General features: G+C 55.2%; 11 protein-coding genes across 11 annotated transcripts; 4 read left to right on the top strand and 7 right to left on the bottom strand.

Moving 5' to 3' along the window:
* Window positions 1-217: 217 nt before the first annotated feature.
* On the bottom strand, window positions 218-423 carry PUNSTDRAFT_132024 (uncharacterized protein; the record flags this gene model as incomplete). Its single annotated transcript, XM_007381342.1, has 2 exons — window positions 218-317; window positions 368-423. 2 exons carry the CDS (start codon window positions 421-423, stop codon window positions 218-220), a joined length of 156 nt encoding a protein of 51 aa, XP_007381404.1.
* A 1185-nt stretch (window positions 424-1608) lies between these two features.
* PUNSTDRAFT_142097 (endo-polygalacturonase) lies at window positions 1609-4243 on the top strand (the record flags this gene model as incomplete). The annotated part of the gene is made up of 22 exons (XM_007381341.1): window positions 1609-1725; window positions 1783-1799; window positions 1847-1911; window positions 1960-2014; window positions 2070-2086; window positions 2143-2154; window positions 2204-2238; window positions 2289-2338; window positions 2389-2413; window positions 2466-2527; window positions 2582-2783; window positions 2841-2877; window positions 3234-3330; window positions 3383-3410; window positions 3466-3486; window positions 3539-3586; window positions 3635-3655; window positions 3711-3738; window positions 3797-3811; window positions 3866-3892; window positions 3954-3979; window positions 4034-4243. 22 exons carry the CDS (start codon window positions 1609-1611, stop codon window positions 4097-4099), a joined length of 1071 nt encoding a protein of 356 aa, XP_007381403.1. The 3' UTR covers window positions 4100-4243.
* An 8-nt stretch (window positions 4244-4251) lies between these two features.
* On the bottom strand, window positions 4252-7843 carry PUNSTDRAFT_99164 (uncharacterized protein). The gene is made up of 7 exons (XM_007381340.1): window positions 7326-7843; window positions 7039-7275; window positions 6810-6983; window positions 6638-6724; window positions 6444-6536; window positions 5920-6391; window positions 4252-5864 (listed from the first exon to the last, which is right to left on the bottom strand). Exons 1-7 carry the CDS (start codon window positions 7785-7787, stop codon window positions 4573-4575), a joined length of 2817 nt encoding a protein of 938 aa, XP_007381402.1. The 5' UTR covers window positions 7788-7843; the 3' UTR covers window positions 4252-4572.
* A 1341-nt stretch (window positions 7844-9184) lies between these two features.
* PUNSTDRAFT_119089 (uncharacterized protein) lies at window positions 9185-10115 on the top strand. Its single transcript, XM_007381339.1, has 3 exons — window positions 9185-9312; window positions 9366-9399; window positions 9461-10115. Exons 1-3 carry the CDS (start codon window positions 9236-9238, stop codon window positions 9986-9988), a joined length of 639 nt encoding a protein of 212 aa, XP_007381401.1. The 5' UTR covers window positions 9185-9235; the 3' UTR covers window positions 9989-10115.
* A 16-nt stretch (window positions 10116-10131) lies between these two features.
* On the bottom strand, window positions 10132-14310 carry PUNSTDRAFT_119088 (RhoGAP-domain-containing protein). The gene is made up of 4 exons (XM_007381338.1): window positions 12150-14310; window positions 12046-12098; window positions 11905-11991; window positions 10132-11852 (listed from the first exon to the last, which is right to left on the bottom strand). The coding sequence occupies exons 1-4, from the start codon at window positions 14234-14236 to the stop codon at window positions 10372-10374; spliced, it is 3708 nt and encodes a 1235-aa protein (XP_007381400.1). The 5' UTR covers window positions 14237-14310; the 3' UTR covers window positions 10132-10371.
* Window positions 14311-14908: 598 nt separating this feature from the next.
* On the bottom strand, window positions 14909-16307 carry PUNSTDRAFT_63585 (mitochondrial carrier; the record flags this gene model as incomplete). The annotated part of the gene is made up of 9 exons (XM_007381337.1): window positions 14909-14965; window positions 15021-15037; window positions 15094-15380; window positions 15433-15471; window positions 15522-15717; window positions 15774-15855; window positions 15920-15971; window positions 16028-16133; window positions 16202-16307. The coding sequence occupies 9 exons, from the start codon at window positions 16305-16307 to the stop codon at window positions 14909-14911; spliced, it is 942 nt and encodes a 313-aa protein (XP_007381399.1).
* Window positions 16308-16654: 347 nt separating this feature from the next.
* PUNSTDRAFT_119086 (uncharacterized protein) lies at window positions 16655-18801 on the bottom strand. The gene is made up of 8 exons (XM_007381336.1): window positions 18444-18801; window positions 18255-18383; window positions 18105-18203; window positions 17835-18051; window positions 17462-17766; window positions 17041-17395; window positions 16893-16985; window positions 16655-16834 (listed from the first exon to the last, which is right to left on the bottom strand). The coding sequence occupies exons 1-8, from the start codon at window positions 18756-18758 to the stop codon at window positions 16785-16787; spliced, it is 1563 nt and encodes a 520-aa protein (XP_007381398.1). The 5' UTR covers window positions 18759-18801; the 3' UTR covers window positions 16655-16784.
* Window positions 18802-18948: 147 nt separating this feature from the next.
* On the top strand, window positions 18949-21311 carry PUNSTDRAFT_142092 (HK-domain-containing protein). Its single transcript, XM_007381335.1, has 12 exons — window positions 18949-19009; window positions 19070-19156; window positions 19293-19493; window positions 19554-19710; window positions 19767-20065; window positions 20119-20287; window positions 20339-20425; window positions 20476-20583; window positions 20636-20683; window positions 20735-20839; window positions 20897-21023; window positions 21077-21311. The coding sequence occupies exons 3-12, from the start codon at window positions 19383-19385 to the stop codon at window positions 21252-21254; spliced, it is 1389 nt and encodes a 462-aa protein (XP_007381397.1). The 5' UTR covers window positions 18949-19009; window positions 19070-19156; window positions 19293-19382; the 3' UTR covers window positions 21255-21311.
* A 124-nt stretch (window positions 21312-21435) lies between these two features.
* PUNSTDRAFT_132017 (uncharacterized protein) lies at window positions 21436-21872 on the bottom strand (the record flags this gene model as incomplete). The annotated part of the gene is made up of 2 exons (XM_007381334.1): window positions 21436-21796; window positions 21850-21872. 2 exons carry the CDS (start codon window positions 21870-21872, stop codon window positions 21436-21438), a joined length of 384 nt encoding a protein of 127 aa, XP_007381396.1.
* A 387-nt stretch (window positions 21873-22259) lies between these two features.
* PUNSTDRAFT_50705 (S-adenosyl-L-methionine-dependent methyltransferase) lies at window positions 22260-23994 on the bottom strand. The gene is made up of 8 exons (XM_007381333.1): window positions 23654-23994; window positions 23504-23604; window positions 23296-23419; window positions 23087-23241; window positions 22890-23027; window positions 22733-22819; window positions 22444-22674; window positions 22260-22389 (listed from the first exon to the last, which is right to left on the bottom strand). Exons 1-8 carry the CDS (start codon window positions 23970-23972, stop codon window positions 22342-22344), a joined length of 1203 nt encoding a protein of 400 aa, XP_007381395.1. The 5' UTR covers window positions 23973-23994; the 3' UTR covers window positions 22260-22341.
* Window positions 23995-24969: 975 nt separating this feature from the next.
* Window positions 24970-26178, top strand: PUNSTDRAFT_142090 (uncharacterized protein; the record flags this gene model as incomplete). Its single annotated transcript, XM_007381332.1, has 1 exon — window positions 24970-26178. Exon 1 carries the CDS (start codon window positions 25033-25035, stop codon window positions 26176-26178), a length of 1146 nt encoding a protein of 381 aa, XP_007381394.1. The 5' UTR covers window positions 24970-25032.
* Between the last annotated feature and the right edge of the window lie 52 nt (window positions 26179-26230).

Below are 26230 nucleotides of genomic sequence, written 5' to 3'. Positions count from 1 at the left end.
ACAATGCCGATTCGTGGTACCACATTCGCCTGCATGTAAGTATCTGAAGGCGAGGTATCATTAAGTCGAAGATAGCAGGGCTGGATCAACCGACTCACAATCTTCACGTCTTTGGAATCCTTCGCCCAATCGCGCGTGTGCGCTCAATCCTCCTTTTCAAGTCTATGAGCGAGTCAGAACAAACCAATCATTCGTAGTGAACGCACCTCAGAAGCGGTCAAGAGTTCCAGTTGAAGTGCTTGCCCAGCCTAGCGGAAAACCTAACATGCTTGCCGTTGATATGCATGTAGAGGAAGCCGGGAATGACCGTGACAGTCCTGAATACTAGGGTCAGTTCCAATCGAGTTTGAGCGAAGTTGTTACCCACTTGTGGTCTGCGACAAGAACACCGTGCAAGAGGATTGCGTGAACGTTCAGTTCCATGCTGAATCCGGGGTTGTCAGCACTCACAGGTGAAGGGCATGAGCGCGTGTGTCAAGACCAAGTCAAAGACGAAAGAGAACAAGGCGCGGTCAGGAAAGCTAGAGCCTGCATTGTCGCCAGTGGTCCTGACCGAGCCGATGACGGATGCCAAGTGCTTGGAGTGGGGATGACTCGGACTTCGCCGGTCACTCCTCTTCCGGCTTCAAGGTCGTTGCATGTAACTTGCGCTGCAGCTTGGGATACGATCAACCCCGAGGCACTGTTAGACATGCCATCTTCAACTTGATCTCAGGTATTCGACACGACGGCTAGATCAAGCGGGACTCAAGGAACTACGCTCGGACCGGTCTAGGCAGCGACAATCGGACCCTTTACACTCGGATGTCGAAGACGCAGCTGGGCATCCTAGCCGCGGAAGTATGAGCTGGCGTACTCTGGACGTAAGATTTGAAGTGATTTGATTCCGCCATGCATGTAGTTCTGTCTACGTGGCATCAAGTATGCGCTTCTCATGGCCGGGTCCAGTTTCGTTTGCCATATTTAGCGCGGGTGTTATGCAGCGCCGCTATGCCAGGCGACGAGTACCCATTCTTTGCTACTCAGCGGCCCATGCGGACTGCTCCGCTCTCTTCCGGGCTGCGTAGACTCATGTCGAGGGAGCCTCAACCTGGCAACGTCTCAGGCGCGACGAGTGCTCTATACCATTGACAGTATGGAGTCTCCCATGCTCGCGATCATACGACGCTGCTGCGGACGGAGAGCGACATGCCTGAAGCTGGCCGTTGGTTTTACTTTCTCATGTGGAGTCGGCGCTGTTATATGTGTATGGCGTTCCGAGGCCAATGTACACGGTGTTCCAGTCGTGCAGTGGTATCAAGTCTTGTCGTACTGCCAAGTTCCGAGACTTCGTCAACACTAGATACACGGAACGTGGCAGAGCAACCAACTTGATTGAACGCTGTCGGAAGCCCGCGTTCTTGTGCCTAATGAACTCAAAGTTCTCATGATTCCAAGAAGTCCTTGCCGTTTCATCATGAACGTGTGCGCTCTCAGGCGGCCTTGTGCCGGGCTGCTCAGGCGCGTCATACGAGCGAACGGCCCGACGATCATGTATCACGTTCGGTGCGCGATATAAAGCGATATGAAACCCTAGTCACCGTGACGCACTCAGTCTTTAGGTTCATCATGTTTTCCAGGGCGATGTCGACCCTAGTTTTCATTGGCCTGGCGGCTGCAGCGACTACGCCATGTGTCGGAACCGTCTCATCCTTGGACGATGTTGGTGCTGCTGTGAAGTGTACTGTACGTTGGTTCTGTACGTTCCCCCGAAGGTCACCCACTGACCGCGGCACTTATCAGACGGTCAACATCAATGGGTAAGACCACTTTCATGTGGAGGACTAATAGTCTAACGTTCGCGCAGGTTTACCGTCCCGGCTGGTGAAGGATTCACACTTTCCTTGGCAAGCGGTTCGACAGTGAACCTCAGTGAGTAGACCGACTAGCGCTCGAACAATCATCTCACTCGGAATGCAGACGGTGATATATTATTTGGCAACAAGAGCTGGGCAGGACCGCTGTTCACCATCAGGTTCGTCTTTGACGAGTATCGTTGCAAAGACTTGCCTGATGTTCATTCTCTGTAGTGGAACGGATATCACATGTGAGACTGGACGACCCTGTGATTCGCATTGTTTGCTAAACCTTTTCGCCCCCAAGTCAACGGCAACGGTGAGCAGGCACTTGACATTGTCTCTTCCCTACAACGGAAATGCTGTAGGACACACCTTCGATGGAGGCGGGCCGTTTTACTGGGTAATCGAGTCCTTCATATGATGACGTATCTGTTCCTCATCACTCTTCAGGATGGCCTTGGATCCAACGGTGGTACGGAGAAACCGCGACCCATGATGAAGTAACGCATCAATTACTTTCATCAACAATGAAACACTAATCCATGCACAGGATCAAGATTTCCGGATCGTTTGCCGTCAATACATCCAATAACATGTGTAATCTGGGTTTCTCAATACGCATTGTAGAATGTCAACGTCGTCAATTCACCGGCACAAACATTCTCTGTCTCGAATCCCGGTCCTTTGGTGTAAGCGTGTATGCCGACTTGACCGTACATAAGCTGATGGGTTCAATTCTGAAGCATCGATGGCATGAACATCGACAACTCCCAAGGAGATCTACCCAACGCGCAAAGTAACGGTCTCCCCGCCGGTATCTCATGCATTCTATTCAAGTTCGCAGCACGTATGACGGCTAATGTTCTCTTGCAAGGTCACAACACGGATGGATTTGATGCTTCGACCACCGACCTGACCATTCAGAATAGTGTTGTTCATAACCAGGTGTGCATACGTCACAATCTCGAATTCCAGCACCCGATCTTGATACAATGCCGTCAGGACGACTGCCTCGCCATCAACAAGGGTTCCAACATCGGTAAGCAGTGTTATCAGAATTCAGCGGCCAGTTTTTTTAACCCAGCTGTGTCGCCCTAGTTTTCAAGAATAACGTGAGATTTGCTCTCTTTCAAAGGGTGTTTGCGGTTGCGGAATGCATTACTTGGTATAGATGTGCACGGTATGCTCCTCGCTAGAACTCTAACAAAACCCGTAATCGTGACGCTATTCCAAGGGCGGTCACGGTATATCTGTCGGTAAGGCTGCACTGTATACTGTGTCGTACACTGCAATATTAGCTAATGCGGAATAGGCTCGATCAGCTCGGACGTGACAGTCTCTGGAATCGGTCTGTATATATGCTGACTTAGTTCATGCACTAACGCGGTGCAATAGTCATCTCGGGAAACACGGTCGTGAATAACGATCAAGCCCTGCGCATCAAGATGGATGCTACTGCTACTGGCTCAACCGTGACCAATATCACGTACTCGTACGAAACCTTGCCAATATAAACCCTCGACATCATCTTATCGCAGTCGCAGAGGCAATACTGGCACAGGATTGCGTTTGGTAAATCCTGCTCCTATTTCCTCGTAGTAACCGCTGACAAATGGATGCTATCAAGTTCGGGGTCTTGATCGACCAAGTTAGCCATGCTGTGGTTTCTGCTGGTATCCGTGTGTTGAGGTCATTGCCAGAGCTATCCCGATACCCTCAAGACGCCCGGATCTGGGGTCATCCTTTCGGTAAGTCATTTGCTGTCTACACACGATCCTCCGGTAATGTCGGTCCAGGATGTGAGCTTCACCGGGGCGGTGAGTAGAGAGCAGTCTATATTTGCCATCATCTCGTTGAGCATTGATGGTCAAGACCACGCAATTGAGCGTCAACAGCGGAGGTCAGTAGACAACACTTTTCACCGCATCTTTTGGCGCTGAAGCTTATTGCATTTTCAGCGGACCGCGTCGCCGGTATGCTTCGCTTGCGCGTTGATAGGAGACTGCTCCGACTAACCCGCGACCTAGTGAATTGCGGTGCAGGCGCTTGCACTGGTAGGTGCCTGCGAGTCCGTATAGAGAGCATGCGAACAAGGTGTTTGACGGCCTTGTGCAGGTGCATGGGACTGGAGCTCGCTCGAGGTTAACAAAACATTTCAACCCGTTACTTTGATTGGACTAACAAGCAGATCGCAGGTTACCGGAGGCGCCGCCGGCCCGTTAACCACGGCCAGCGCCAAGATTACAGGGTTCACGCAGTAGCTTGGAGAACAGGACGGCTTTCCAGCTTTACTACTACTATGTACATGCCATCTCTGTGCATTCCGAGTTGGAGATTATACAGATCGTACGGAAGCAATCGATGCAAAACTCTAGGCAATAAAGTTACATGCTCGACAGCCTCCGTCCCCGACGTTTATGACGAATGTGAACAATCCTGAGAGAGCTAAGGGAGGAGAGAGAGAGCGAAGGAGTGAATGTAGACACCAAGGCGGGGGAGATATCGTAAAGAACGACCAGTGAAATTAATCCATCAGTCCAACTCGAAATGCCGAAGCCGGATCCGTCAGAATGATAGAGATAATACATAACCAAAGAGAATGTGCGGCTGGGGTGGGGTTCCTGGATAATGTGGTGGGCGGGCGTACGATGCAATGCTACGGGCAGCGGAGACGTGGGATGGAAGGAAGTGGAGGAGATGCAGCAAGGTGGATCAGATGCAAGGCGAGAATCGTCTATTGGACGTAGAGGGTGACTTGGCCTCCTGGTCGGAAAGCTTCGAACGCCATTTGAACGTCCTCGGTCGAACCCAGTGATACCATGTCACCGTCCTCGTCGCGATACTTCACCCGGAGCGGCCCGTCATCGCGGCGGGGTCCGCACAAGCGAATCTTCTTGCCGACCTTCTCGACGAGCTCATTGTACTCCGTCGACCTCGGCACCTGAATAACGAAGATGTCCTCGTGGAAGTGCACCTTCACCTTCACAGGCACCGCTGCTGTTGCGAGAGAACCCGGCTTGTCCGATGAGTTGGAGCCACGCACAGAACCACCAAGCGAGGAATCGCTGGATCCGTACGGGGTGATCGGCGATGAGCTGTGAGGCGAGTAATCTGAGCTGTCGCCGGTCGACTGGCTCGATCCACTTCCCCGCTTGCGCTCGATCGACGTCCCCTCGCGAGCCGCCCATGGCCCCGCGGCAGTCGGTAGCGGCGGCGGTTGCTGCTTCGGAATGTATGCGCTCGGTTGGCTGGCACTCCGTGAGCGAGCCGGGCCATTCGGTAGACCTGGTGTCATCGGCACCGGCGTCGCACTCGAGCGTGGATCCGAGCGATCGTATGCGCTGCGCAGTCGGTTCGAGCTAAACTGACTGCGAAGCGTCGGTGGCCGTGCAGGCATGGTCCCGAAGCTCACTTCCGAGCTGTAGCTAGCACCACTGGCACCGCTCGCAGTAGAAGAAAGGCGCGACATGATTGGTCTTTGCAGCGCTGGTGCCGCCGGAAGGCCATTCACGGGCGGGTGTGCAGGATAGCCCCTGGCACCGTAATTGCTCGTTCTGAATGAGCTGCCGTCTTCGTCGAAGGGTCCGGGCGTTCGAGCTCCGCGCCTGTTTGCTACAGGAGTGCCGCGACCTGACGTCGCCGGTGGGTAGTCTTCAAATTCGTCGTCGTGCTCCATTTCAAAGGCGTTTTGGGGGTAGCCCTGCGGCCCGGCCCCATTCGCTGGGCTGATTGTGTATTCGTCCTGGTATGACGAAGCAACCCGTGCGCCGTTGAATGATCCATATCCCGATGTCGATCGGTCGAAAGGGTTGCGGGGATACGGCGAAGGGTTGGTGCTGTTCGGGGTAGCATTGGCAGAGCCGCGCGCGAAGCTTTGGCGCTCGGTCGTGGCACGTCTTTTCGCAACGTCGCCGATCAAGCGGTTGATCGCAGCTTCCCATTGCTTCAGCTGCTCCTCCGTCCTGCAACGAAGCGTGAAAAATTCAACGTCGTCTTCGCCAGACCACCAGACGGCAAGGGAATAACCTGAAGCAGCCGAATATCAGCATCACGCGTATTTACACCTCGTCATACAACGCACCGTTCTTTGTGTTCGGCACCGCCTGGGTGACATTGTTGATGAAGATCCGACCCTTGAGCAGAAGAGGCGTGTCCTTCTTCTTCGTCGCACCGACGCCTCCAGGCAGCTGAAGTGGTGGGGGCGCGAGCTGCTTCTTGAGGATGGAGTTGCTCTTTCCAACCTTCTTTAGGTTGGGCGTAGGGGGAGCGAGCTCCTTGCAGCAGAGGATGATCTTCTCGAACAGAAAGACGTGATATTCCCGGTCCACGTCCGACTTGTTGACCATGAAGATGTCCTCAAGGAGGAGCTCCCCGAAATTGGACAAATTGTGACCCTTCCAGTCTGCGACACGACCCTCGAGATTCTTCACAGTCTGCACATTCTCAGCACGGCGCTGCGCCTCATTGATCTTGTCGGTGATCCGCTTAGCGGCTGCCAATCCCTCCTTCAGCTCGTCAAGCAGTGGATAATCGCCGGCTGCCTTGATAAGTGACTACAGGGCAATCAGCATGAAGCACACATGGAAATACGCGTTGGCAACTCACATCAAGGAGCAGGGGGTATTTGCAAATTCGTTGCACGGGTTTGATCAAGAAGGCCGGCAGTTCCGACCTTGCGTTGATCAGATGGTTCTGGGACTATTGTGACATGTTAGTCACAGTCACACGTCACATCGGATTCGAACACCACCATCTCCGCATGCTGACAGCGCCGGAGATGAGCGGCAAAAAGCACTCACGCTGAGGACCGACTCCATTAAGACCATAAGATCCGATGCGTTGTTGTAGTTGGCGCAGTACGGCTCGTAGACAGCGAACTCTTCCTCCTATTGTTCCGCATCGAGGGAAAAAACGTGAGATCCCAGTTTAGTAGGTTGAAGGGCAAGTTCGGAAGTAGAGCGGAAGACTCACGCATTCAAGGAAGTGCTGCCCCCAATGTTGCTCTTTCCACGGCATGTCGGCGGTTCCCTCGAAGCGGATGAGAAATCGGCGCTGGAAGTTGAGCAGCTTGTTCAAGTTCGGGAACAAGAGATGTATGGTATCTTTGTCCAGCGTGCTGCTTTGGGCGAGCGCTTCGGCGTATTTCTGTGTCCGAGCTCCAGAACGACTGATGCAATGCATACATGGCACAGCAACTCACCTGCATGACTTCCAGGTCCTGCACATACTTGCGCTCAGTGACGAGCATCTCCATGAGGATGTTGTTCCTAGCAGCCTCTTGCGGTGTCGATGCCGGTGGCATGACCGGAGTGCCGTCTGAGGAAGCGAGTGATTCCGTGGATTCGTAGGTCGACATGGAGGGCGGGGGTGAGGGGGGTGATTCTACATAGACGGAGGAAGGCAATCGCTCGACTATCATCTCAGCAACTTCGATGACCTGGGGATAGCTCAGCACACGGGGAGGTGAAAACGCCGGGTATCGCGTACCTTGACAAAGCCGTCCGTCGAGTTGCGGTCGACGAAGTCCGTGACCGTAAGGCCGACAGGGGACATCTTCTGAGTCGCGATGATAAACTTGGCGACCGCATGCTTCTTCGTACGCTCAGCGTTATCGAATTTGGCAATGTCGGTATCGCACTCGATTCGTTTCTCGATGTGTGGGAGGAGGTTGAAGAGGTAACAGAGGGGGATGCCGGTCGCGAAGCAATCCCATAGCTGGGTGACCGGGTCGGTGGATTTGCGAGAAGATTCGGGCTGAGCGCCGATAGCGAAGTAGGGAGGGAAGTCGCGGACGCGGAGGAGCGCAGCTCTGAGGGCGGCGCATCGCTGGTAGAGGGAGGCGGATGCGGCCTTATTGAGGACGTTGTTGTTGGCAACGGGCGGGGCCATGTCAAGGATGACGCCGCCGCTGGAGACGATGGACTTTTTGCGTCCTGCCACCGTAGTCATTGGGCGTCGGTGGGGGAGGAAAGGAGGATGTGAGCGCGAGGGTCGTGTCGGCAAGCGAGGTAGGGCGAAGACAAGGTGGGAGCAGTCCAGAACCTGATACAGCCGCGTGATTGGTCACTCGCAAGTCACCCTGATTAGGGTGGTTTACAGCCCATTCACACTCCGCTTATTGTGATTCGGAGTCACAAAGCGCTCAACCCACAGCCCGGCCCGCCGTCTGCGTATTGTATCTCGACTCTCCGTTGCGCCTTTTGCCTCGCAGCTGCGCCTGGCCTTTGCCAGGACCCGAGCAGGGCCCGCCGTTCCGTGCTTGACATCACTCGTGCCAGGGCCCGCCGTTCCGTGCTTGATACCACTCGTGCCGACACGCCGCAGCGGGGCTGATGCTTTGCCCCGCGGAAGATGGCGATGAATTGAGCAACCTGCATGATCAACGCCGTCACAGCAATTGGGGACGCCTCCTGCGCTCGCGATCCCCATGATGGGCCTCCGCATCTTACATAGGTGAACTAGCGCAGCCCATAGCTCACGATATATTCCCGGTTCGCGAGCGTCGGCCGCTGCGCTACCACTGATATCGCTTACCATCGCAGATGTCGCTTGATTATCTGCCCCAAACGCAATCTCGGTCGGGCGCTACCGCTCGCACCCCTTCGCGTCCACCCGCGTTTCGCTTTTGGCAGATGCGTCTGATGCATCGACAATGACGTCCATTGAACAGAGCGACCCGAGCGGAACAGCGGAATCGTGTTACGCACCCTCTTTTGTTCCTGCCATGCACTCTCCATGCTCCACCAGGCGTTTGACATTCAATCACTGCAATTTGCCGGACAGGTCCTGGGATTGCGCCTTCCTAGCACCGTAAAGGCTGTTTCGCGATGCAGCATCGGCGTCTAAGGCGTCTTCCTGCAGCCGTATATTGCTCTCGTACTTGCGGTGTAAGTACGCTGCTGCATTTGAGAACATGGAAGACGTCGACTCAGACATCTGTGGCGATGCTCATCAGTACATTATTGTTCAAGCATAACCCCATCTGCAGCGCACATTGAGCGCTCTTTCCCTTCAAGCTACACGATGAGATCTACCTATCTTAGGTTTTCATGAAGCCGGTCCGAAAGCATGCAGCCGCAAGGAGTACCGTTCGTCCCATCTCATGTTATTCATGGACGATATCCATCCATCATGGTCGAGACGGAACTCTATCGGAGTCGTCATGATCGTCATAGATGATCGAACGCGACAAATCGGAGAGGCCGACCATGATCCAATGATCTACCACAGCCGGATACGTCCTCAGCCCGCCTTCAACCAGCTTCGACATCCCCACGTGCATCACGCGACCATGTACACCCACGACGTCAGCTCTCTTGCAGGCGCTCTTTCCCAGCGCGCCATCTGCATCGTTCAGCAATAGTCGGCGTCCATCATCTCGCATACGCTGCACGAACATGCCTGTGACTGTTCATCCTCCCGATGCCGACGATTTTCCCACCGACTTCAGCGTCGACGATTTCATGGGCACATGGCGAGTTTATCACCGTCTCCTGAGACTTTAACGAATTGAGACGAAACTCGTAGGTATGTGACACATTCAACGCTACCGTTGTGGAAGGTCAGTTGAAAGTTTAATCCTCGGCTACAATTCACCCTCGGGCTAAGAGAAGTTGACTCAGAACAAGAAAGACGTGACCATCACCTACACGCCCGCAGCCTCCAATAAGGGATCACCGCAGCATCCCGTCTTTGACGATCTCGTTGAATATCGCTCCCAGAACTCCTCGTCAACGAAGCCACGCTCTCGCGTCGAAGGCGTCGACACATACATACCCTCCTATTCTTCATCCTCACCGCCCACACGGTACAAATGGCGGGGCCGGGGCTGGCTCATGATTGCCTCGTCCCGATGGCAAATTCTCGGATACAGCCGTCTCTCAGAGAACAAAATTGCCGGCCCAAGCACACGCGAAGGCGAAGAGCAGACCGGAGCGACATCTCCATCTCAGGATCGTGACGTTGAATGGGCACTGACCTACTTCGAAAAGACTCTTTTCACACCGGCAGGGATGGACATCTATGCGCGTACACCAGAGGGTCTCCCCGATACGCTGGTCCAAGAAATTATCACGCAGGCCAAAGCAGTAGGCGGCGATATCACTCCATTGGCCGAGAAATTCTTCGAGGTCCAGAGAAGCCAGCGGTGACGTTCATCCTTGTTCATCACCGGTGTACTTCGGATTCCTCCATGGGGATATTTCCCCAAGCCGTGGCCGTTCACGCCACAAAGTTAGTATACCTCCCCCGCATAGCAGTACACGGCATGCATTGCAATGGCATTTCTCTTTTTCCAGAGGCAATCACAACGGCACCTAGCTCCGGCAGTAAGAAGTCGATTGCGTGACGAAAGGCATGGCAACGACGTGCGAATACGGGTAACGATGAGAATAAAGAACCGCTTCGATCCTCGACGCCGTAGGGGCTCTGATAACGATAGTATGCGGATAAACGCGAAGAGAGCCACGAAGCGCCTCCTGTACTATGTTACAATGTCCATGGGGATGGATGATGCGACCGAGAGATACATCGATTATGCATGGGATTCAAACGCTTGCACGACCTGCTTCACGCGCCACCCTGCGCTTTCGCCGCCTACGTTCGCATCAGCGGCCATGAGCACGCTGCGCGCCCAGTCTTCCTGCGGCTCGTCGTCCGTGGAAAGCGATAGCAGCGATCCGGAGCGGCTACGAGACCACGGTGAATCGTTGCCGTCAGGGCGGGTGAGTGCCGGCATCGATGCCGACGCATACGCGTGCGGCGAGGCTGGTGGCGGGCTGCCCTCAGCATCCAGGGACATGCCTAGGCGGATAGGAGAGTGGGAAATGGACATTTCTAACTTGGGAGGTAACGCAGGCGTGCTAGGCTGCGGAGCGGTAACCATGGTGGAGGGACTGGGCATAGACGACGACCGGGGACCAGACGACGGGGTCAAGTACGGCGAAGAGGGGTTGGAGGAGCCTGAAGGAGATGCCGAACGCTTGGAGAAAAGGAGGTGCAACGAAGGACGCTTCAGTCTGACGCCGTGTCCACCTGGAGATGGTGGCACAGACCCGTTACTAGGTTTTGGTGAGGGAGGACCTCCGCCGATTGCGGGGAACTGGAACATTGGGTTCGTCACTGCGCCTCGAGGAGTTGGCGGTACCTCAGGGGAAGCCGGTTGAGCGGGATATGAGATAGAAGGCACGGGAACCTTCTCAACTATCGCCTCTCTCGCGGGTGAAGGGAGAGAATCCTCAGATGAAGCAACGAGTGGGACGTAGGTACCGCACAGAGACTCGTTCTTCGCTGATTGCGGCGGCGTCGTGAGCGAGGAGTCCGAGGCGGAGTTGAAGGAGGCCGCATCGTCCGTGCCAGATGCAGGTTCCGACATGGCATCGTCGGAGATCGTCGTGGTTGCCAGTGTTTCTGACCCCACGGCTTCTTCTCCCTGGCGGTCTTCACCGTCGTTTATAGCGGAGGTTGCATCGCGAGACTCTTCCTCTGAGTCACTCTCCTTCGCCTCAGGCTTGATATCGATCACTTGATCCGCTCGTCCGATGTCGATGACAGACGGTATCCTGGGCGAGTCCCAAAGAGACTCGGTTTCGCAGAGCACCTTTAGCAGAGGAGGCTGCATGTTCATGCTGGGGCAGAGAACGAGGAGCAAATTGCTGAGAGGCATTTTCGTTATCTTGCTTTGCTTGGTGGTCTCCCTGACGAGATCGACGACAGTACGTAGCAAGTCTCGATTCTCTTGAGGTAGGCGGACGACCAACGACGACAAGGCGTTGAGTAACGAGTCCGAAGGAGGGCGTACGCCTGAAAACGTTGGCATAGCGAGTGTTGACAGCGACGGAGGTTTGCGAAGGGGAGCCGGTACACCTCTTGGTCCAGTAGGCAAACCAGGACCCTTTCCACCAGCGGCTGTGAGCTTGGTCGGGGAACCTGCGTCTTGCGCGCGAGCTTCGGTTTCCCGGGACATAGCAAGGTCGAAGTATGGAAGAAGTTCGTGCGTCAAGATCGGCTCTGGCACTGTTCGATCTTGTCAGCAGCGTGATGACATACTAGCGCAAGTGGTACGCACGTTCACGAAGATACGCTTTGAACACCGACGCCACAGCATGCGGGTCCAGATCGCCGGGCGTGCATTCTGAAACATCGTAATCCGCACCTGTGGGTCATGTGTCAGAGACTTCCAGCCGATGGATCCCTGAGGATAACTGACCTGTGTCGAATTCCGCCCGAAGCTTGGCTATATGTGAAGCCCGACCGCTGATGCTGCAAATGGGAGTCATGAAGGAATCAACACTGAAAGGCTTGATAACTCACCGGAACAGCCCCTCTTCGTCGACACCCCATTTCAATATGTGCTGGGCGCACCGGACGACGAGTGCAGGTAGCTTCCGGCTCTCCAGCTGGAGCATCAAGTCACCCAAACGCCCTTCGAACTTGTATCCGGGGCGCTGCACCACCGGGGTATCTCTCGCGCATGCCTTGAGGCTACGACCAAACACAGCGTTGAGACCCACATTGCCGCGCAACTGTGGGCCGAGGATTGGTCCAACCGGGACGGGAATAAATGCTTCGTTCTCTGACACAGAGGAGCTAGTACCCGAAGAGTTGATGCTCCAGGTCGCCGACGGAGCATTCGGCGTTCGCCTTCCTTTGCCCTTGCCCAGCTGCGCGAAGGCCGACGGCGCCGATGAGTTCGGATGGGAACGTCCAAGGGAGTCGTCGAACGTTGGCCGACTGGGATAGGATGACGGTGCAGCGCCGGGTGGTGTCGTTGCCGCCTGAGCAGGCGAGCTACCAGAGCCCCCGAAACCTGCCCACGCCCGCCCAACCTTCTCAGCCGCACGCCTGCCCAACCCCATAGCGAATCCGGCAGTTCCGCTGGTCATACTGAGGGCGGTCTGACGCATCGATGGAGGCACTTGAAGAGTCTGCGCTGCCATGCGCTCTGGATGGACCGGCGGCGGCGCCGCGCGGTCTGCACCTTGCTTGGAAGATGATGCCGATGCGTTAGCAGCCGCGGTCCAAGCAGCGAGACGCCCCTTGATGTTCCCAGAGGACGCACTGCTGGGTGGATCTGAGGAGATTATCCCCGTCGCTGCAGCCTTTGACAACGTCGGAGGATCTCGATGCGCTGCGCCAGGGGACGTGGGTTTGCTCGTTGATCGCGGTACCTCCGAAAAGTAACCGGCGTCGGCGTCTTCAAAAGCACTGGTCAAAGCCGGGGTGGAAGGCTTCGATCGCAGTCCAAAAGTCGAACCAAGGTTCAGTGATATGGATCGCCTATTCCTAGCTTTGACTGATGACGCCGGGGAGTCCTTCCTAGGTCGCGGTATAGCGCCCATGGACGCAGAGTGGGGTACATCCTCAGCCTCGGCCTTGCCTTCTTCCTCTTCTGGCGTGGCAAACTCGGCGTCCGTGATCAACGCGCTGAGACGCTTGTTGACCGGTGTAATAGTCTGAACGGAATGCACGGAATCGGCGATGGAGACTGGCCTAGGGGTATTATTGCCGGCGTTGGCGCGGGGTCTGACAGTGACATGGCTGGTCATGGTGGAGTCGCTCTTCCGCCAGTCCTCCTTCTGCTTCTGCTTCGCCTCGTCTTCTTCTCTCTCCCTTGCTTGCGGTTGGTTCGAGTCCGCAGCCATCTCCTGCAGGGCGGCAGCGATACTGCTTTGCTCTGTTTCTTGAGGTGGCTGGGTATGATCACGGATGAACTGCAATGCAGGGGCGGAGCCTGGACTGAACATCATCGATGGGACACGGGGTTCCGTCTGTGTTGAGGTCGGTCCCACGGCGGCTTTCTTGGGTTGCAGGTTTAGTGGCTTTGGAGGGAGAGGTGGCGGTCGTCCAGACGGTGACTTGACGGAAGGCGGCGCGCTGGGATGTTTCCGCCCAGCGATGGCATGCAAAGTAGAAGAAGCAATCTGTAACGTCAACTGTTTTGCGCCCTTGTGCTGTCGTTGGAACGTCTCCTGTATCCCGGCCGCGGGGGTAGAGTGTGACACCAGTGCCTGCTCCGACTGCGAAGAGCTTGAAGGTTCCCTGCCTTTCGAGCTTTTCTGCATCTGGGTGAATAGCGCAGTCGAGTCCTCTGACTTCTTTCGGCGACCGGCGAACGCCCGTTTCAGTTTGCCCCCAGTCGTCAGGCCGCCGGCCAAGGTCGTACCCTTGGCGGGTGGTTGCGCTCCGCCGGCCGCCGCAGGACTCGGGACTGGCCGACTTAAAGCCTGGCCCATTGAGGAAGGTGAAGTGGATGATGTGGCAGGGGAGGGAGAGACGGAGGTTGGAATGGGGGTTGAGCCACTTCTGGGCGGTTTCAGGGAGGAGAACGAGGCGCCGTCATCGGAGGTGACGGTATCTGACCGGCTAGAGCTGGTGCGTGGCGGGACCGACTGCAGCATGGAAGAAGCGACAGACGACGACAACGAGGACGCCACGGAGCTCGAGGAGGAAGCGGAGGGTAAATGACCAGGACGTGGCGCCTGGGGTTGGGAGTGGTACATGACACCGTCCGAGTTGAATGCAGTTCTAATTAGTGGTTCCAGTCGTTCCGGTAAATACTTGTTGTTGATATCTTGAAGCGACGCGTGCCAGAAGGGCATCGTTGGCGGGAGCGGGAGGACAACGAGGATAACGCACGGCGGTGGATCAGAATACCGCCCATCTCCTGATGGAGAACTCGACTCACTTGATATGGTGATGCAACTTAGATAGACCAAAACATACAGAGAAGGAAAACCAGTCGATGAGCGGACAAGGACCAACGTCGCCCGCAACGTCAAGACGGACAAGACGCGGGCGTGGCAGAGTGAGCAAGGAGCAAGCAGGTCAACCGGTCACGGCTCTCAACGCATGCCACCCACCATTCTGGAGAAAACGCCCGGTCGCGGGGCTTTGCTCACGCATTCTGATCTCAGTTGCTCGGAAGAGCCGGCATTGTCTTCTAATGGATCTTCTATTGTAATGGATCCGAATCGTCCATTTTCCAAGCTAACAGATCCCGATGAGCTAGTATATATACAACACCAGCACAAACAAGGTGCCGACGCGTCCATTATGCACGGTCATTATTGTTATAGGCTGAGGAGGTAGTCCTTCACCAGTTCGTAGGTAAAGAAGGAAGTTGCGATCTTGAGAACGAGGTTAGCGTGCCTGGTCTGCAGGAGATAAGACGGAAGCTCTTACGGATGGCGCAACTTTGACTGAATCGATGAAATGTCATTATCTGCAGAACTCCGGAAGGAACTCAGACACGCACGTAGGTTTGGCCATAGGCCTCTATAGAGTCCCTTCACGCCTTCCCTGCGGAGAATACTTCGCACGGCATCGAAGGCACTATCGTACTTTTCTCCCAAGGCACCTGCTGCAGCCATCCCAGACATTTGCATCTTACGCCTAAGCACGTCCACCGGATACGTGAGCGACTGCGATATCGTGCCGGCGAGAGCACCGCAAAGCAGTTTCCTCGGTATGCTGCTCTTCCCTGGAGGTGTGATCACGCCTCTTAACGCCTCGTATGCCGCAAAGTTGATGCCAACATAAGGCCTATAAAGTATTCAGCAAATATCGGCAGCAGGGTCAGGTCAGGACAACGCACGCTACACCGAATGCCGTGGTGAAGAGACCACGATACAACCTATTCACAGGTACTGAGCGTCGTTCGAGACAGTAGAAAGTAAGACACACCCGCGGATACCGCCCTCCTCTAGCATAACCTTCCTTGTCATCCCCATCATCGTCAGTTCTGACTTCAGGAACTTGGCCGGCTGACCCGCGGCAGGGTGACCAGGTACGGATGCTGACAACGATGCTCGTGCCAGAGGTATGGATGCGGTCGCAATTGACAGTCGAGAACGAACGAGGTCTAAAGGATAAGTTGCGCCTGGTTCGCAAGTTCTCAGCACCTCTTCGCAATATATCGGCTAACGCTATACTTACAGACAGATGTAATCCCAGCCAGTGCGCCACTGCACAATCGACGCGGTATATCGAGTTCTCTGGTTCCACCGGCCGTGAACCACTGGCGTTGGGTCGTCAGCAAATCCTTCGGACGGTCAACTGTCACGCGAGTAATGCGCGCTCACCTTCTTGATCTGTTCGTAGGCTGTAAACTGAACGGCGCTGTACGGAACAATTCTGGAGAGAACTGTCGCTTTAGGCGTAGGCACAAATGTTTATATTACCTTACGCACCGTACGCAGTTAATGCCATTTCCCCTCATGAATCCTCTCCAACCTTCTTCTCTCCACATCCTTACCAAACTCCTCCATACTCCCCTGTACTGCTGATCCGAAGATGCTGATGACTGCACCTGTCTGCGCACGTTCAGCACATTCCATCTACCGAATGGAACCGGGTCTCCGAACTCAGCTGGATAATTTTCAACCGTTCTAGAGGCGATACCACAGTTCTACTGGCAGCACCCGCCGCACCTCCAGCAATGAAGTAAACTGTTATATAGCCAAACGGCATGCGATCAGCAGACATCATGGACGCCAGAAGAGAACCGCGCTAGCGTACTGGCAACGGAAGAGTCCAAGCCAAGTAAACGTTTGGGTACCGCAGGTTGTGCGGTCACTGCGGTCGTCATGATCGCCAATGGCTAGGGTTGTTCGCTATAAGGACATGTATGCACCGGACCGAGGGTGATGAGGTAGCGCGAGGAGAGTGGACCGGACGAGAAAGGCAACTGCATCTTTCTGCCATCGGGCACGTTTCAATCCCAGACGTGTGAAGGCGCGCCCTGTAAACGGACAGCGAGCCAGTCGGAGCATCCTCGCTGCAAATGCGGTCTGCACACATTCAGTCAAATGCAGCAAGATCGGTTGAAGGCAAGCTATATACAGGAGTCCGAGCTACGATATTAGTGGGTCAAACACAGCACATCCTGCACGACTCTGCAATTCACTGGGCTCTGAGTGCACGTTCAGCGTGCTTTTGTTGATGCTTTCATGCCACCGGGGTTGCTGGAGACCCTCCGCGACTCTCTCCATGGGACCCTGATCAACCTAGCTCAGCGATACCGACGGGGTGAGATGAAACGCCGCATTAACGTACCGCCTCGATCACCTCGACCACGGCCACGGCCTCTGCCACGGTACTCACCGCCTCCTCCACCCCTCCACTCGCCATCGCCGCGTCCCCGGTATCCTATACGTACGGAGATGAGCATGTTTTGGATAGTGGCATTTTCAAGTCATCATACCTCCGCGTTCACCGCCTCTAAATCCTCCACGGCCCCGTCCCTCTCCCCGGAAACCACCACGGTCGCCGCGGTACCCTCCGCGGTAATCGCCGCGATGACCACCACGCTCGCCACGGAAGCTACCGCGAGATCCACCGCGCCCTCGGCCACCACGGTGAGGCGTCATGAAACCATCCTCTCCTTCTACAGGTGGTGGGCCGTTGGCCCGCGGCTCAGCGCTAGCCTGGGGGGCAGCAGCCTCAGGAGCGGGGGTACCAGATCCTTCAGGCGTACCGAAGCTAGCTTGAACCTCAGAGATCGGAGGTAATCCGCCATCGTCGTCAGCCCAGTTGAGATTATCGTTGTTGCCGGATATCTGAGGTCGTACATGTTGAATATGAGGAGAATGATTCACCAGAATTCGTGATGAAAGACCATTCACCTCGATTTCCGTCTTTTCGACTTCAACCGTTTCTTCGACAATCTGGCCATTAATCGTGACCTCGGTGACAGTGGTCTCCTCAACAGTCGCGTGCATGGATTCCTGAGGGGCGGGCTCCTCGAGCTCACTATCCTGCATGAACGAGATGCCGCCGCCGAGTGGGGCGGCAGCGGGCACAACGACAACAGCAGGCTCCTCGGCAATCGCTTCTTCAAGGGCAGCCTCGATAGCTTCTTCAAGGATCTCCTCTGGCTCAGGCGCAGGAGGATTCAAGTAGAGCTGGGTTATATCGTGCAGCCGTGCATCTATGACGTACCGTTGTCAGCCAAATTATCGAGAGTAGCGCAATCGTTCCGCAGCCTTGCGGACTCACAGGCAACGCCCTCGTAGTCGCCAGCTCCGCTGAGGAAACCGCTGAGAATGTCATCCTTCTCTTCAGCATCGCCAAGGAGTGTGTTAGTCACGCCGTGTATCGCTGCGCTCTCAGGTTCACTCAGGCTCAGCGACGCAACCTGAGGGTGACCCTGCGAAAGGAGTGACTGTAGCCGAATGAAAGATAAAAGGGTGGCCAATTTCGACGTATACAATGCCTGTTAAAACCTGTTAGCGTCAACGTATATTGAAGGTACCGAGACGCTCCTACTTCCGTGGCGGCGATGGCAGAAGCGACGCGTTCGTTCTGAATGCGTTCTGCTTCCACACGCTGGGCGGCCAGCTCAATAGCGAGCTCCGCTTCGTGAGCCTAAGATGGATATATCATGGATTCGTGCCACCGACGTGGCGGCGAACAGACCTCGATAGCCTTCTTGATTTCCTCCACCTCCTTGTGCACGGCATGAAGCGAGGGAAGCGTCTTAAGCGTTTCGCGCTGATCCTGATTCAAAGTTGCGGGATCACTTGACGCATACGTCTCGACCCTGGACTGGAGATTCGTGGAATGGATGAATATATGGGTAAGATGTTAGGCACTGTCCAAACGTACAATTTTCTTCCCAAGAGCCTTTTGCCGCTTGGTCAGAAGCTGGATGATTGGGCTCGCCCTCGCCTCGGCAGCTGTCAACCCATCCGCGCTCACGGTTGGAGCGACCAAGTCGGGTGCAACGGTGCCAGCGTAAACATCGTTCAGTCCCGGTGCCTTCTCTGTCGTCGAAGCATCGAGAGTGTCGAGGACGACGACGGGTGTAGCAGGAGTAGACGGTTCGTTGGCCGCTTTGGCACCCTTACGCTTTTTTTTGTGCTGCGATTTTGACGTCGGCGGCGGCGGCGCACCGGGTACAACTCTGGTGGTGTCGGCCATTGTTTCTGTGTGGCTGTATGCAACGGCGAAGGGTGTAAGGAGCGGGAGGGTGGGCAAAGACGCGTCCACCAGCTGAGTATAGAGTTCGACTCGGCCGACTTCACAGCCATGACGTTTGATACGAATTCTTGAGTGGCGCTTGAACTTGTCGAGTTCAATCTCCTTGCTTGTTTTCGACAACCATGGTGGTGTGGCCGGTTGATTATTCCCTGTATCTGGTCACTGGTCGAGAGCTGCTGCCCTCTGGCAAGGTGGTTACGACGTTCATCGTTGCTCTCAGAGAGAGCGCGACATGACATGCGTTTTTCAAGGTCTACGAAACATGGTTGCAATCGGTGTTATCCACAGGAGCAGTGACCGTGGTCCAGGTTCGAGAGAAAGATGCCGATACCGGCGAGGTACGAGAAGACTATGATTCGTTTCTTACGTTCGACACAACGTGTCCTATCCACGAACCCCACACGCAAAAGTCTTGCGCTTGGATCGAGCATGCAGGATCTTCGGATGCTCATCTAAAACTCGTGATCTCCGCAGTTCCTCGACATCGCATCCCGGACGAAGAAGTTCTGTGATTTGTTCAATATACCGCTTATCATCAATGACCGAGTTGATATCGCCTTGGCCATGGGTGCGGCTGGCGTTCATCTGGGCCAATCCGACATGCCAGTTGCCGTGGCTCGCAGACTTCTGCAGCAAGGCTCGATAATCGGCGTCTCCTGTAATAACGTGGAACAAGTGCGACCATACCATTATTCGTCTCCGGTTCGACGCGTGCTTGATCGTCATGGTGTCTAGGTGAGAAAAGCGGTCCAGGACGGAGCGGACTATATTGGCATAGGCGCTGTCTGGGGAACCCAGACTAAGAAACTCACGAATCCTATTATCGGAGTCAGAGGCGTCGGAGAGATGCTCCGCGAGCTCGATGGAACGACGGTCAAGGCTGTCGCTATAGGCACGCTCAACTCCAACTCATAACTTCCGGACGGGGATCTCAAAGCTCCTTATTAGGTGGCATCAAGACCACGAACGTATTGCGAACTTTACATGGATCCATCTCCACCACAGGGCATGCCCTCGACGGCGTTGCCGTCGTGAGCGAACTAGTAGCTTCGCCCGATCCTGCTGGAGTGGCGCAAACCCTTGCTACGTCCATCAAGGGCTTCAAATCGGAGCCGCTGCATACGTTCTCCAATGCCCATATCCATCGTAGCCTTGCAGTAGGCTCTGCGTATACCCAGGATTCTATTATCGCATCGGCATCCGCTTTGATAGGCGCTGTCAGGTCTCTCAAACCGCTTGTTCATCAGGTTCGCTCAGTAAATCCAGCATTGGGTTCGGCCCATCACCTTATTTTGTCCAGATCACGAACAATGTGGTGACTACACAATCTGCCAATGCGACTATCGCCCTGGGAGCGAGCCCGATCATGGCCACTGCGCCAGAGGAAATGAAAGATCTGGCCAGAGTGCCAGGTGCCCTTCTCGTGAATTTCGGAACGATTGCGAATAAAGATGGAATGCTTGTCGCGGGCGAGCTCTGACTTACCTTGGAACGTTGCGTATTCTCTAACGATTGCGAAGGTCATTATGCCAACCTCAAGCGTAAGCCGATCGTTTTCGATCCTGTAGGAGTTGGCGCGACAGAATTTCGAAGAAGGATCGCGAACGGTAATGGCGGATTCCAGCACTTCCAGGCATTCGTTTGATGATCAGTCTAGAACTGCTCAACACATGGCAGTCGACCGTCATAAAAGGTAATGCGGCGGAATTGGGAGCGCTAGCAAACTCCTCCGAAGTCACGTCCAAGGGAGTTGATAGTAACGGAGGTCAATGCATTGCTTGTTGTTCTCGCCCGCCGCTGACCTATTCCTTCGTCAGAGTTCGCAGACGCTGCTTCTGTCATCAAGCAGCTTGCCTTGACAGAAAGTCATGTCATACGAAATCGTTTTATATGATGAGACACTGACATTTTCCTAGGATGCATCGTGGTCCTTACGGGAGCGGTAGACTTTATCACTGACGGGAGGACCGTCGTTCGCTTAGCCAACGGACATCCGCTTTTAGGAGACATAACCGGCTCCGGTGCGATTCGTATGTCGAATGACGCACTTTTTGTGCTGAATATGGACCCCCAAACAGGCTGTATGACTGGCACCTCCATCGCAACCTTTTGTGGTGCGGCATGTATGGCAGCCGCCTTTCAAGGAGACTACATCTCCAGCACGAGGTTAGCCCACGGCGACATGCTTATCGCCGCGGTCGCAGGGTATGCTGCCAGTATCATGCCATTGAATTTCGCATTGACGTCTCGACCATCAGCGTCCTTGCGATCTGTATCGCTGCGGAGATCGCCGCCGTACGCCCTGACGTGCATGGACCTGGAACATTCCTGCCGGCACTCATTGATGAACTCGCGCACCTCACGCCGGACGTCATCGCAGCGCGCGCCAAAGTCGAGATTTCGGACGATTTTGAACAGAATACCATGTCGGAGTAGATATCAGCACAATGTAACAATGCTACAAGTTTGTAATGCGATGCAGGTCGTGCTCATTCCCCATGCTCCTTGACGGCCCCTCCTAGCATCTGGCGCCAATGTAGACGTCGACGAACCGCTATGGTGAACAAGAGACCCGGGAGAGGCAAGCGATCGTGCAATCCTGCGGACTGGCATGGGGTTACGCGCAAACGACTTGACCAGCTTGCTCGCCTCCTGCGCAGACCGTCGTCGCTTCGTCCTCAGCGAAGATGCGCTCTGCGCTATATTTCCTGCTGAAAGCTTGAGACACGCTCGTTCCGAGACTGCCCCGTCGCGTCGATAACGCCACGGTGGTGGTGGCGGGATATAGCGGCGTCGGTGGCGGCGCCTTTACCCCCGACCGCGACGTCGAACCAGGGCCAGCTTCGTCGTTTGCATGCTCCAGTAGCTCGTCGCGATCATCGCCGTCTTTGGATGCACGATGCTCTGGCTTAAGAGGCAGAGGCGGAGGTGCCTCTCGCTTCCGAGATCCATGAGCTGAGTTCGAAACAGCCGATGACCTGTTATGAGTGATCAGGTCCAATATCGAGGACAATAAGCTGGTTCAGCCTACATGGAGTCGAACAATGCATGCATGACGGACTGTGAGGACTTGGAGAAGGCTAATAAGATCGAGTATGAGACGGCACACCTGGTGTTAGTTGGGGATCGGCCGGGTACTTATACGCGCAAACGAGAAGCCGGTGTCTGTGGCTTTCCACGTAAACACGCATGGCGTTGGGGCCACATACGCGCAACGACCGCGTGGTCATATTATTGTCAAGGTCAGAGTTTCGCGCGTTTTAGCGTGTCGGTGTATGCTCCTATGCCACCCGTCAGATAGAAGCTTCAGGGTCAACATACTGTGACAAGTATTCGGACTGATGGCTCCGTAGTAGCATAGAGCTATCTTGCACGGGTTTATGTGGTCCTCCAGGACGTTGTGACTCGGGGCGCCTGTTTGAAGACGAACACGGTCCGAATCGATGAAGCAAGTGATAGCATTATGAATAAGCAGTCATAGGATAGTATCCCGATCGCGAGCCATCAAGGACGAGGCCCCTTCTCAAACCCGGCTGGTATCGGGGTTAAACGATTCCGAGATCAAAAGGTCCTACGGCGGGTCAGCGTTGTCACGTCAAGGAGCACAGCAGACGAATTCGCAGACCTCCGGTGCGAATGGCCATTCGTCGAACACCTTCACAATCTTGGCCCAGTCATCGAGGGACAGCTTTTTGATAGGTTGCTTGATGTCCACACCAGTAGCAGCGATGGGTTTGATCAGCGCAGCAGCACCCGGAGCAAGCGAGCCTATTGCACTGCGCAAGGCCGTGGACTTCAAGACGAACAACCGTCTAAGAACGTAATCCCACTTCTCCAACTGGCCAGGCGCTATGGCCTTATTAGAGCGTCTAAGTATGTATTTCGTAGCGTTGATTATAGCGCGCATGACTTACAACATGCTCCTTCGGAGTAACGTTGACGACAACGTGAGGGTGGCCGATGCGACGAGCCTCTGGTCGCTTTTCCTGGTGCGGGCTCATCTACGGCAGCAAAGTCAGCAACATCGTGTAGTCTGTCGATTCCCTGACTATATCGGAGAAATAGGCGTGCCTTCGAAGTGGTGGGATGAAAATGATCATCGTAAGGCAGCAGGCGATCTCTAGGGACGGCTAAGGAGGAGCTAGCGAGGGCTTCCGCTATGATGGAAAGCTTGCATCGTGTATTGGAGCCGGCTGGGGCACTGATTCTCTGTCAAATTGCCCAACGTCAGCTCGACGAGATCGGATGGTAAGCTGGAGTAGAAGCACCTGCCACAACCATTCGCCCATGATCAGATTCATCGGCATTCTCCCGTACTTGTATAGCCAGGCACGGTCTGGAATGTTTCGGTAGAATTGATTCACCAACTGTTCTCCGGGTATGTTATGAGGTACGTGGGCGATGAATCGCAAGGACGGATGTACTGAAGTAGCGGATGTCAAGACATAAAACATGAGCTACCGCGATAATTCTTTACGTTGTTCCCAGGGATATGTTTGGACATCGTCAAGTAGTCCCATTTCCTCGAGGATGGGATATGTGTCCCAAAAATATCCGGAACGCTGGACAACCGTCACGCGATCGTCGACTTCTTCCAGGGGCTAACGCTGATGATTAGCATGAGTACTGAGCAGTTGTATTCCGATATGACGGTATACAATGCACATTGATTAGCAGATATTCACCTTAAGCCAATCATAGTATTGCCCGTAGTCTTCCAAGACGATGATCCTGCGAACGCGACTCCTCGGCAATTTCATGAGACCGCGAGTCAAAGCACCCGGACCTAGCAGATCAAAATTAGCGTGTCAATGTCATACTGGACGCACAGTTACCTGGAAATGCCTCTATAATTACGCTGCCCTCTGGCTCTCTGTTCTCCCGCGTGCGTTGCATGGCGGGATGGTCTTTCATGTCGGGAACAAGGACAGGGGCGAGGTCGGTGGCCGTCTCAAGATTTCGCAGTGAGATACGGTCCCTGACAAGAACAGGTGTGGTCTTGAAGATATTTCTCCAGTCGATGGGCGGAGGCAGCTCAACGGACGGCACGGTGCCCGTTCTCTCGGAGTAGTGTCTGCGGCATCGCGTCAAGGCAGGAGAAAAATCCGGGTGCTTAAGACGCGTCGTCGCTTTGTCGCCGAGCTTGCGCAGCATGCTTGCAAAGATTGTAGGTCAGGGGAAGAGCAAGGCAAGTGGACAGGCAGCAGGAAATCCTTCGCGCGCTCACGTGGAAGCTTCTCGTGGGGGAGTTTCTTCGGGATCTTCCGCTGTGTATAGTCGGTCGACCTTTCTCGAGTCCTCTTGCACGAACCCGCACACTGGAAATCTGCTTGGGGAGATTATTGCGGCCCGTTGTGCACGCTCCACCTTAGTCTTTAACAATGCCAACTACACACATAACATACCAAGAGACGGCGCATTGTCTCGTGTGCGCCTGCCCCATCGGCGCGAAGTGGAAGGCAAACTCCATGGGATTGCATGCTATGATTTACGCAAACGCGCTGTGGCGACCGGTGCAGATTTTAAAGCGCTTCCTTCTTACCGGGTTCCAAGGGAACCTTGATATCTTCACCGTTTCCGGCGAGCGGAAGAGTGGCCATCCTGAACAAGTTCAGAACATTCATGCGCCGTAGGCCGTCGATCACCTTGATTCTTCTGCCACAACAAGTCGAGGCACAGCAATTGACTCCCTAGGTGGCATTGCAACCCCCTAGTGGCCCCAGGAACGAGCGCCTTCGGCCATTTAAAATGCTGATGACTTCGCCCATTAAACCGTGCCCTCTTCCTTTTCACTTCTCCCCCGCAGACTCGCGTCGCATCAGGCATGCTTCGCAAGCTATCTGACAGAATCAGGAATCACTCCAGGCAGTGCGTATGCCCGCACCTGATCTTCTTCTCGGATTGCTGACGCATATGTTGCAGGCGCTCGACTAGTGAAGGAGCGCGACGATCTCCCTTAGACGCCCGGGATACTTTGTGCTCGGATGGTGCACGATCAACGTATCACGTCGTTCCGCCTTCCCCGGCGAACGAGCTGGGCTCCCGGATCGGTCCTGAAACGCGTCACCCTATCTTCACCAGCCAGAGCTTCCCTCGCCGGAGTGCAGAGCGTTCGTCAAAGGCCCCCGTCAAGCTCGATTTTTTCCCTGGTGGATCCCGTTCAAGGCCCGCTCAGCAGGCCAGCCCTTCCGTCGCAAAGCGCCTGCTAGCATCGATGTCCTTTAACAGGAATCACGTTTCTTCCACCACGTCTACTCCAGCGAATATCAGGGAGATGAACATCGGCATTCCCAAGAAATTGAAGGCTGAGTATACGATACGGGCGCGGAGGGAAGACTCTGCCCTGCCAGCCGCTTCCGGTCCCGTTACGCGTCCTCATAGAGTCCCTGGATCAAGCGGACGGCCCACCGACCGGGCGACACGCCAGTCAGCTGCTACTCTCGAGTCACTGGATCTTGCCGTCGAGCTCGCGCCTCCGCCTGTGCCCGCCAGGACGGCCATGATACGATATGGGGGCACCGGGCTCCAGGGAACGGGGTATCTCGCTGAGGCCACGGCCGTTCGCTCTCGCAACCCACGCCCAGACGACGGCCCGTTCAAGGTGGTGGTGGTAGACCAGGCAAACCGTATCTCTCAAACCGTATCGGTTCACAGCCAGTTTCCGGGCAGCCCAGTCAACCAGGCCGCGGGGGCGTGTCAACCTCCGCCGGTCCCATCACCATCTGGGTCGCCCACGAGTTGGGATTGGCCACGGCCGCCCACTCACATGCCACCTAGCGTACATGCAATCGTCAACACTCGCGTGTCGCCTTCATCGTCCGACAGGAGCCGCCGTATTCATTCTCCAGAGCAGTCACTAGACAAGATGCAGCGCCGCATCGAGCTCGGGCTTGGCGCTGACATTAAGCGAGGAGCGCCTCACGTCAACAAGGGCAACGGACGTGCGGTTCGCGAGAAGAATAGGGATGGCATCGTTTATCATCAGATCCCGGATATTGCCAGGACCAGGGAACCGGCAGCGACTTACCACGGGTCTACCCACAGAATGAGGCCGTCTCTACCAATTGGGCCGCTCGTCGCAAACTCTATGGGAGTGAAGGCGCGCTCGCAGTCACGTTCACCTCTGGCGCCGGTGGTACCCGTCCATGGGACTTCCGCGCTTCATACCCAAACACGATCTCCAATGCATGCTCCCTCTGCTCCCTCGCACAAGATACGCGAGAAACCCGTCCCTGTTCCCTTCCAGCCGCATCAGCCAGAGAAGCTTCCGGCTGCTCCGCAGCCATTCAAGGTCCCGTCTCAGATGGAACACAAAGGCGTCCAAAACACCCGCGCCATGCTTCCCGGCTGGCGGGCTTAACTGGCGCTGCTTCTTCTGCTTGTGAAAGCGTAGGTACTGGCGATGACCCGCT

This window comes from Punctularia strigosozonata (genome assembly GCF_000264995.1).
Source record: "Punctularia strigosozonata HHB-11173 SS5 unplaced genomic scaffold PUNSTscaffold_3, whole genome shotgun sequence".
NCBI lineage: Eukaryota > Fungi > Basidiomycota > Agaricomycetes > Corticiales > Punctulariaceae > Punctularia > Punctularia strigosozonata.
The sequence above is the reverse complement of the archived record's forward strand: the minus strand, read 5'-3'. Positions and strand labels throughout refer to the sequence as shown.

Excerpts from the sequence above, each read along its gene's own strand:
- PUNSTDRAFT_99164 (XM_007381340.1), bottom strand. The coding sequence starts at position 7,787 with ATGACTACGGTGGCAGGACGCAAAAAGTCCATCGTCTCCAGCGGCGGC. Across the intron at positions 6,725-6,809 it reads GGCAGCACTTCCTTGAATGC|GAGGAAGAGTTCGCTGTCTA; the intron begins GTGAGTCTTCCG and ends GCGGAACAATAG. Across the intron at positions 5,865-5,919 it reads GGTGCCGAACACAAAGAACG|GTTATTCCCTTGCCGTCTGG; the intron begins GTGCGTTGTATG and ends CGGCTGCTTCAG.
- PUNSTDRAFT_119089 (XM_007381339.1), top strand. The coding sequence starts at position 9,236 with ATGCCTGTGACTGTTCATCCTCCCGATGCCGACGATTTTCCCACCGAC. Across the intron at positions 9,313-9,365 it reads GACGATTTCATGGGCACATG|GTATGTGACACATTCAACGC; the intron begins GCGAGTTTATCA and ends CGAAACTCGTAG. Across the intron at positions 9,400-9,460 it reads CAACGCTACCGTTGTGGAAG|AACAAGAAAGACGTGACCAT; the intron begins GTCAGTTGAAAG and ends AAGTTGACTCAG.
- PUNSTDRAFT_119088 (XM_007381338.1), bottom strand. The coding sequence starts at position 14,236 with ATGCTGCAGTCGGTCCCGCCACGCACCAGCTCTAGCCGGTCAGATACC. Across the intron at positions 12,099-12,149 it reads GACGAAGAGGGGCTGTTCCG|CATCAGCGGTCGGGCTTCAC; the intron begins GTGAGTTATCAA and ends TCCCATTTGCAG. Across the intron at positions 11,992-12,045 it reads TCGGGCGGAATTCGACACAG|GTGCGGATTACGATGTTTCA; the intron begins GTCAGTTATCCT and ends CATGACCCACAG.
- PUNSTDRAFT_119086 (XM_007381336.1), bottom strand. The coding sequence starts at position 18,758 with ATGGCCGACACCACCAGAGTTGTACCCGGTGCGCCGCCGCCGCCGACG. Across the intron at positions 18,384-18,443 it reads AGGCTCTTGGGAAGAAAATT|TCCAGGGTCGAGACGTATGC; the intron begins GTACGTTTGGAC and ends ACGAATCTCCAG. Across the intron at positions 16,835-16,892 it reads TGGTCGAGGTGATCGAGGCG|GGTCCCATGGAGAGAGTCGC; the intron begins GTACGTTAATGC and ends TAGGTTGATCAG.
- PUNSTDRAFT_142092 (XM_007381335.1), top strand. The coding sequence starts at position 19,383 with ATGGGTGCGGCTGGCGTTCATCTGGGCCAATCCGACATGCCAGTTGCC. Across the intron at positions 20,684-20,734 it reads GCAGCTTGCCTTGACAGAAA|GATGCATCGTGGTCCTTACG; the intron begins GTCATGTCATAC and ends ACATTTTCCTAG. Across the intron at positions 20,840-20,896 it reads AGGAGACATAACCGGCTCCG|GCTGTATGACTGGCACCTCC; the intron begins GTGCGATTCGTA and ends ACCCCCAAACAG.
- PUNSTDRAFT_50705 (XM_007381333.1), bottom strand. The coding sequence starts at position 23,972 with ATGCTGCGCAAGCTCGGCGACAAAGCGACGACGCGTCTTAAGCACCCG. Across the intron at positions 23,605-23,653 it reads AATTATAGAGGCATTTCCAG|GTCCGGGTGCTTTGACTCGC; the intron begins GTAACTGTGCGT and ends TTGATCTGCTAG. Across the intron at positions 23,420-23,503 it reads AATACTATGATTGGCTTAAG|CCCCTGGAAGAAGTCGACGA; the intron begins GTGAATATCTGC and ends CATCAGCGTTAG.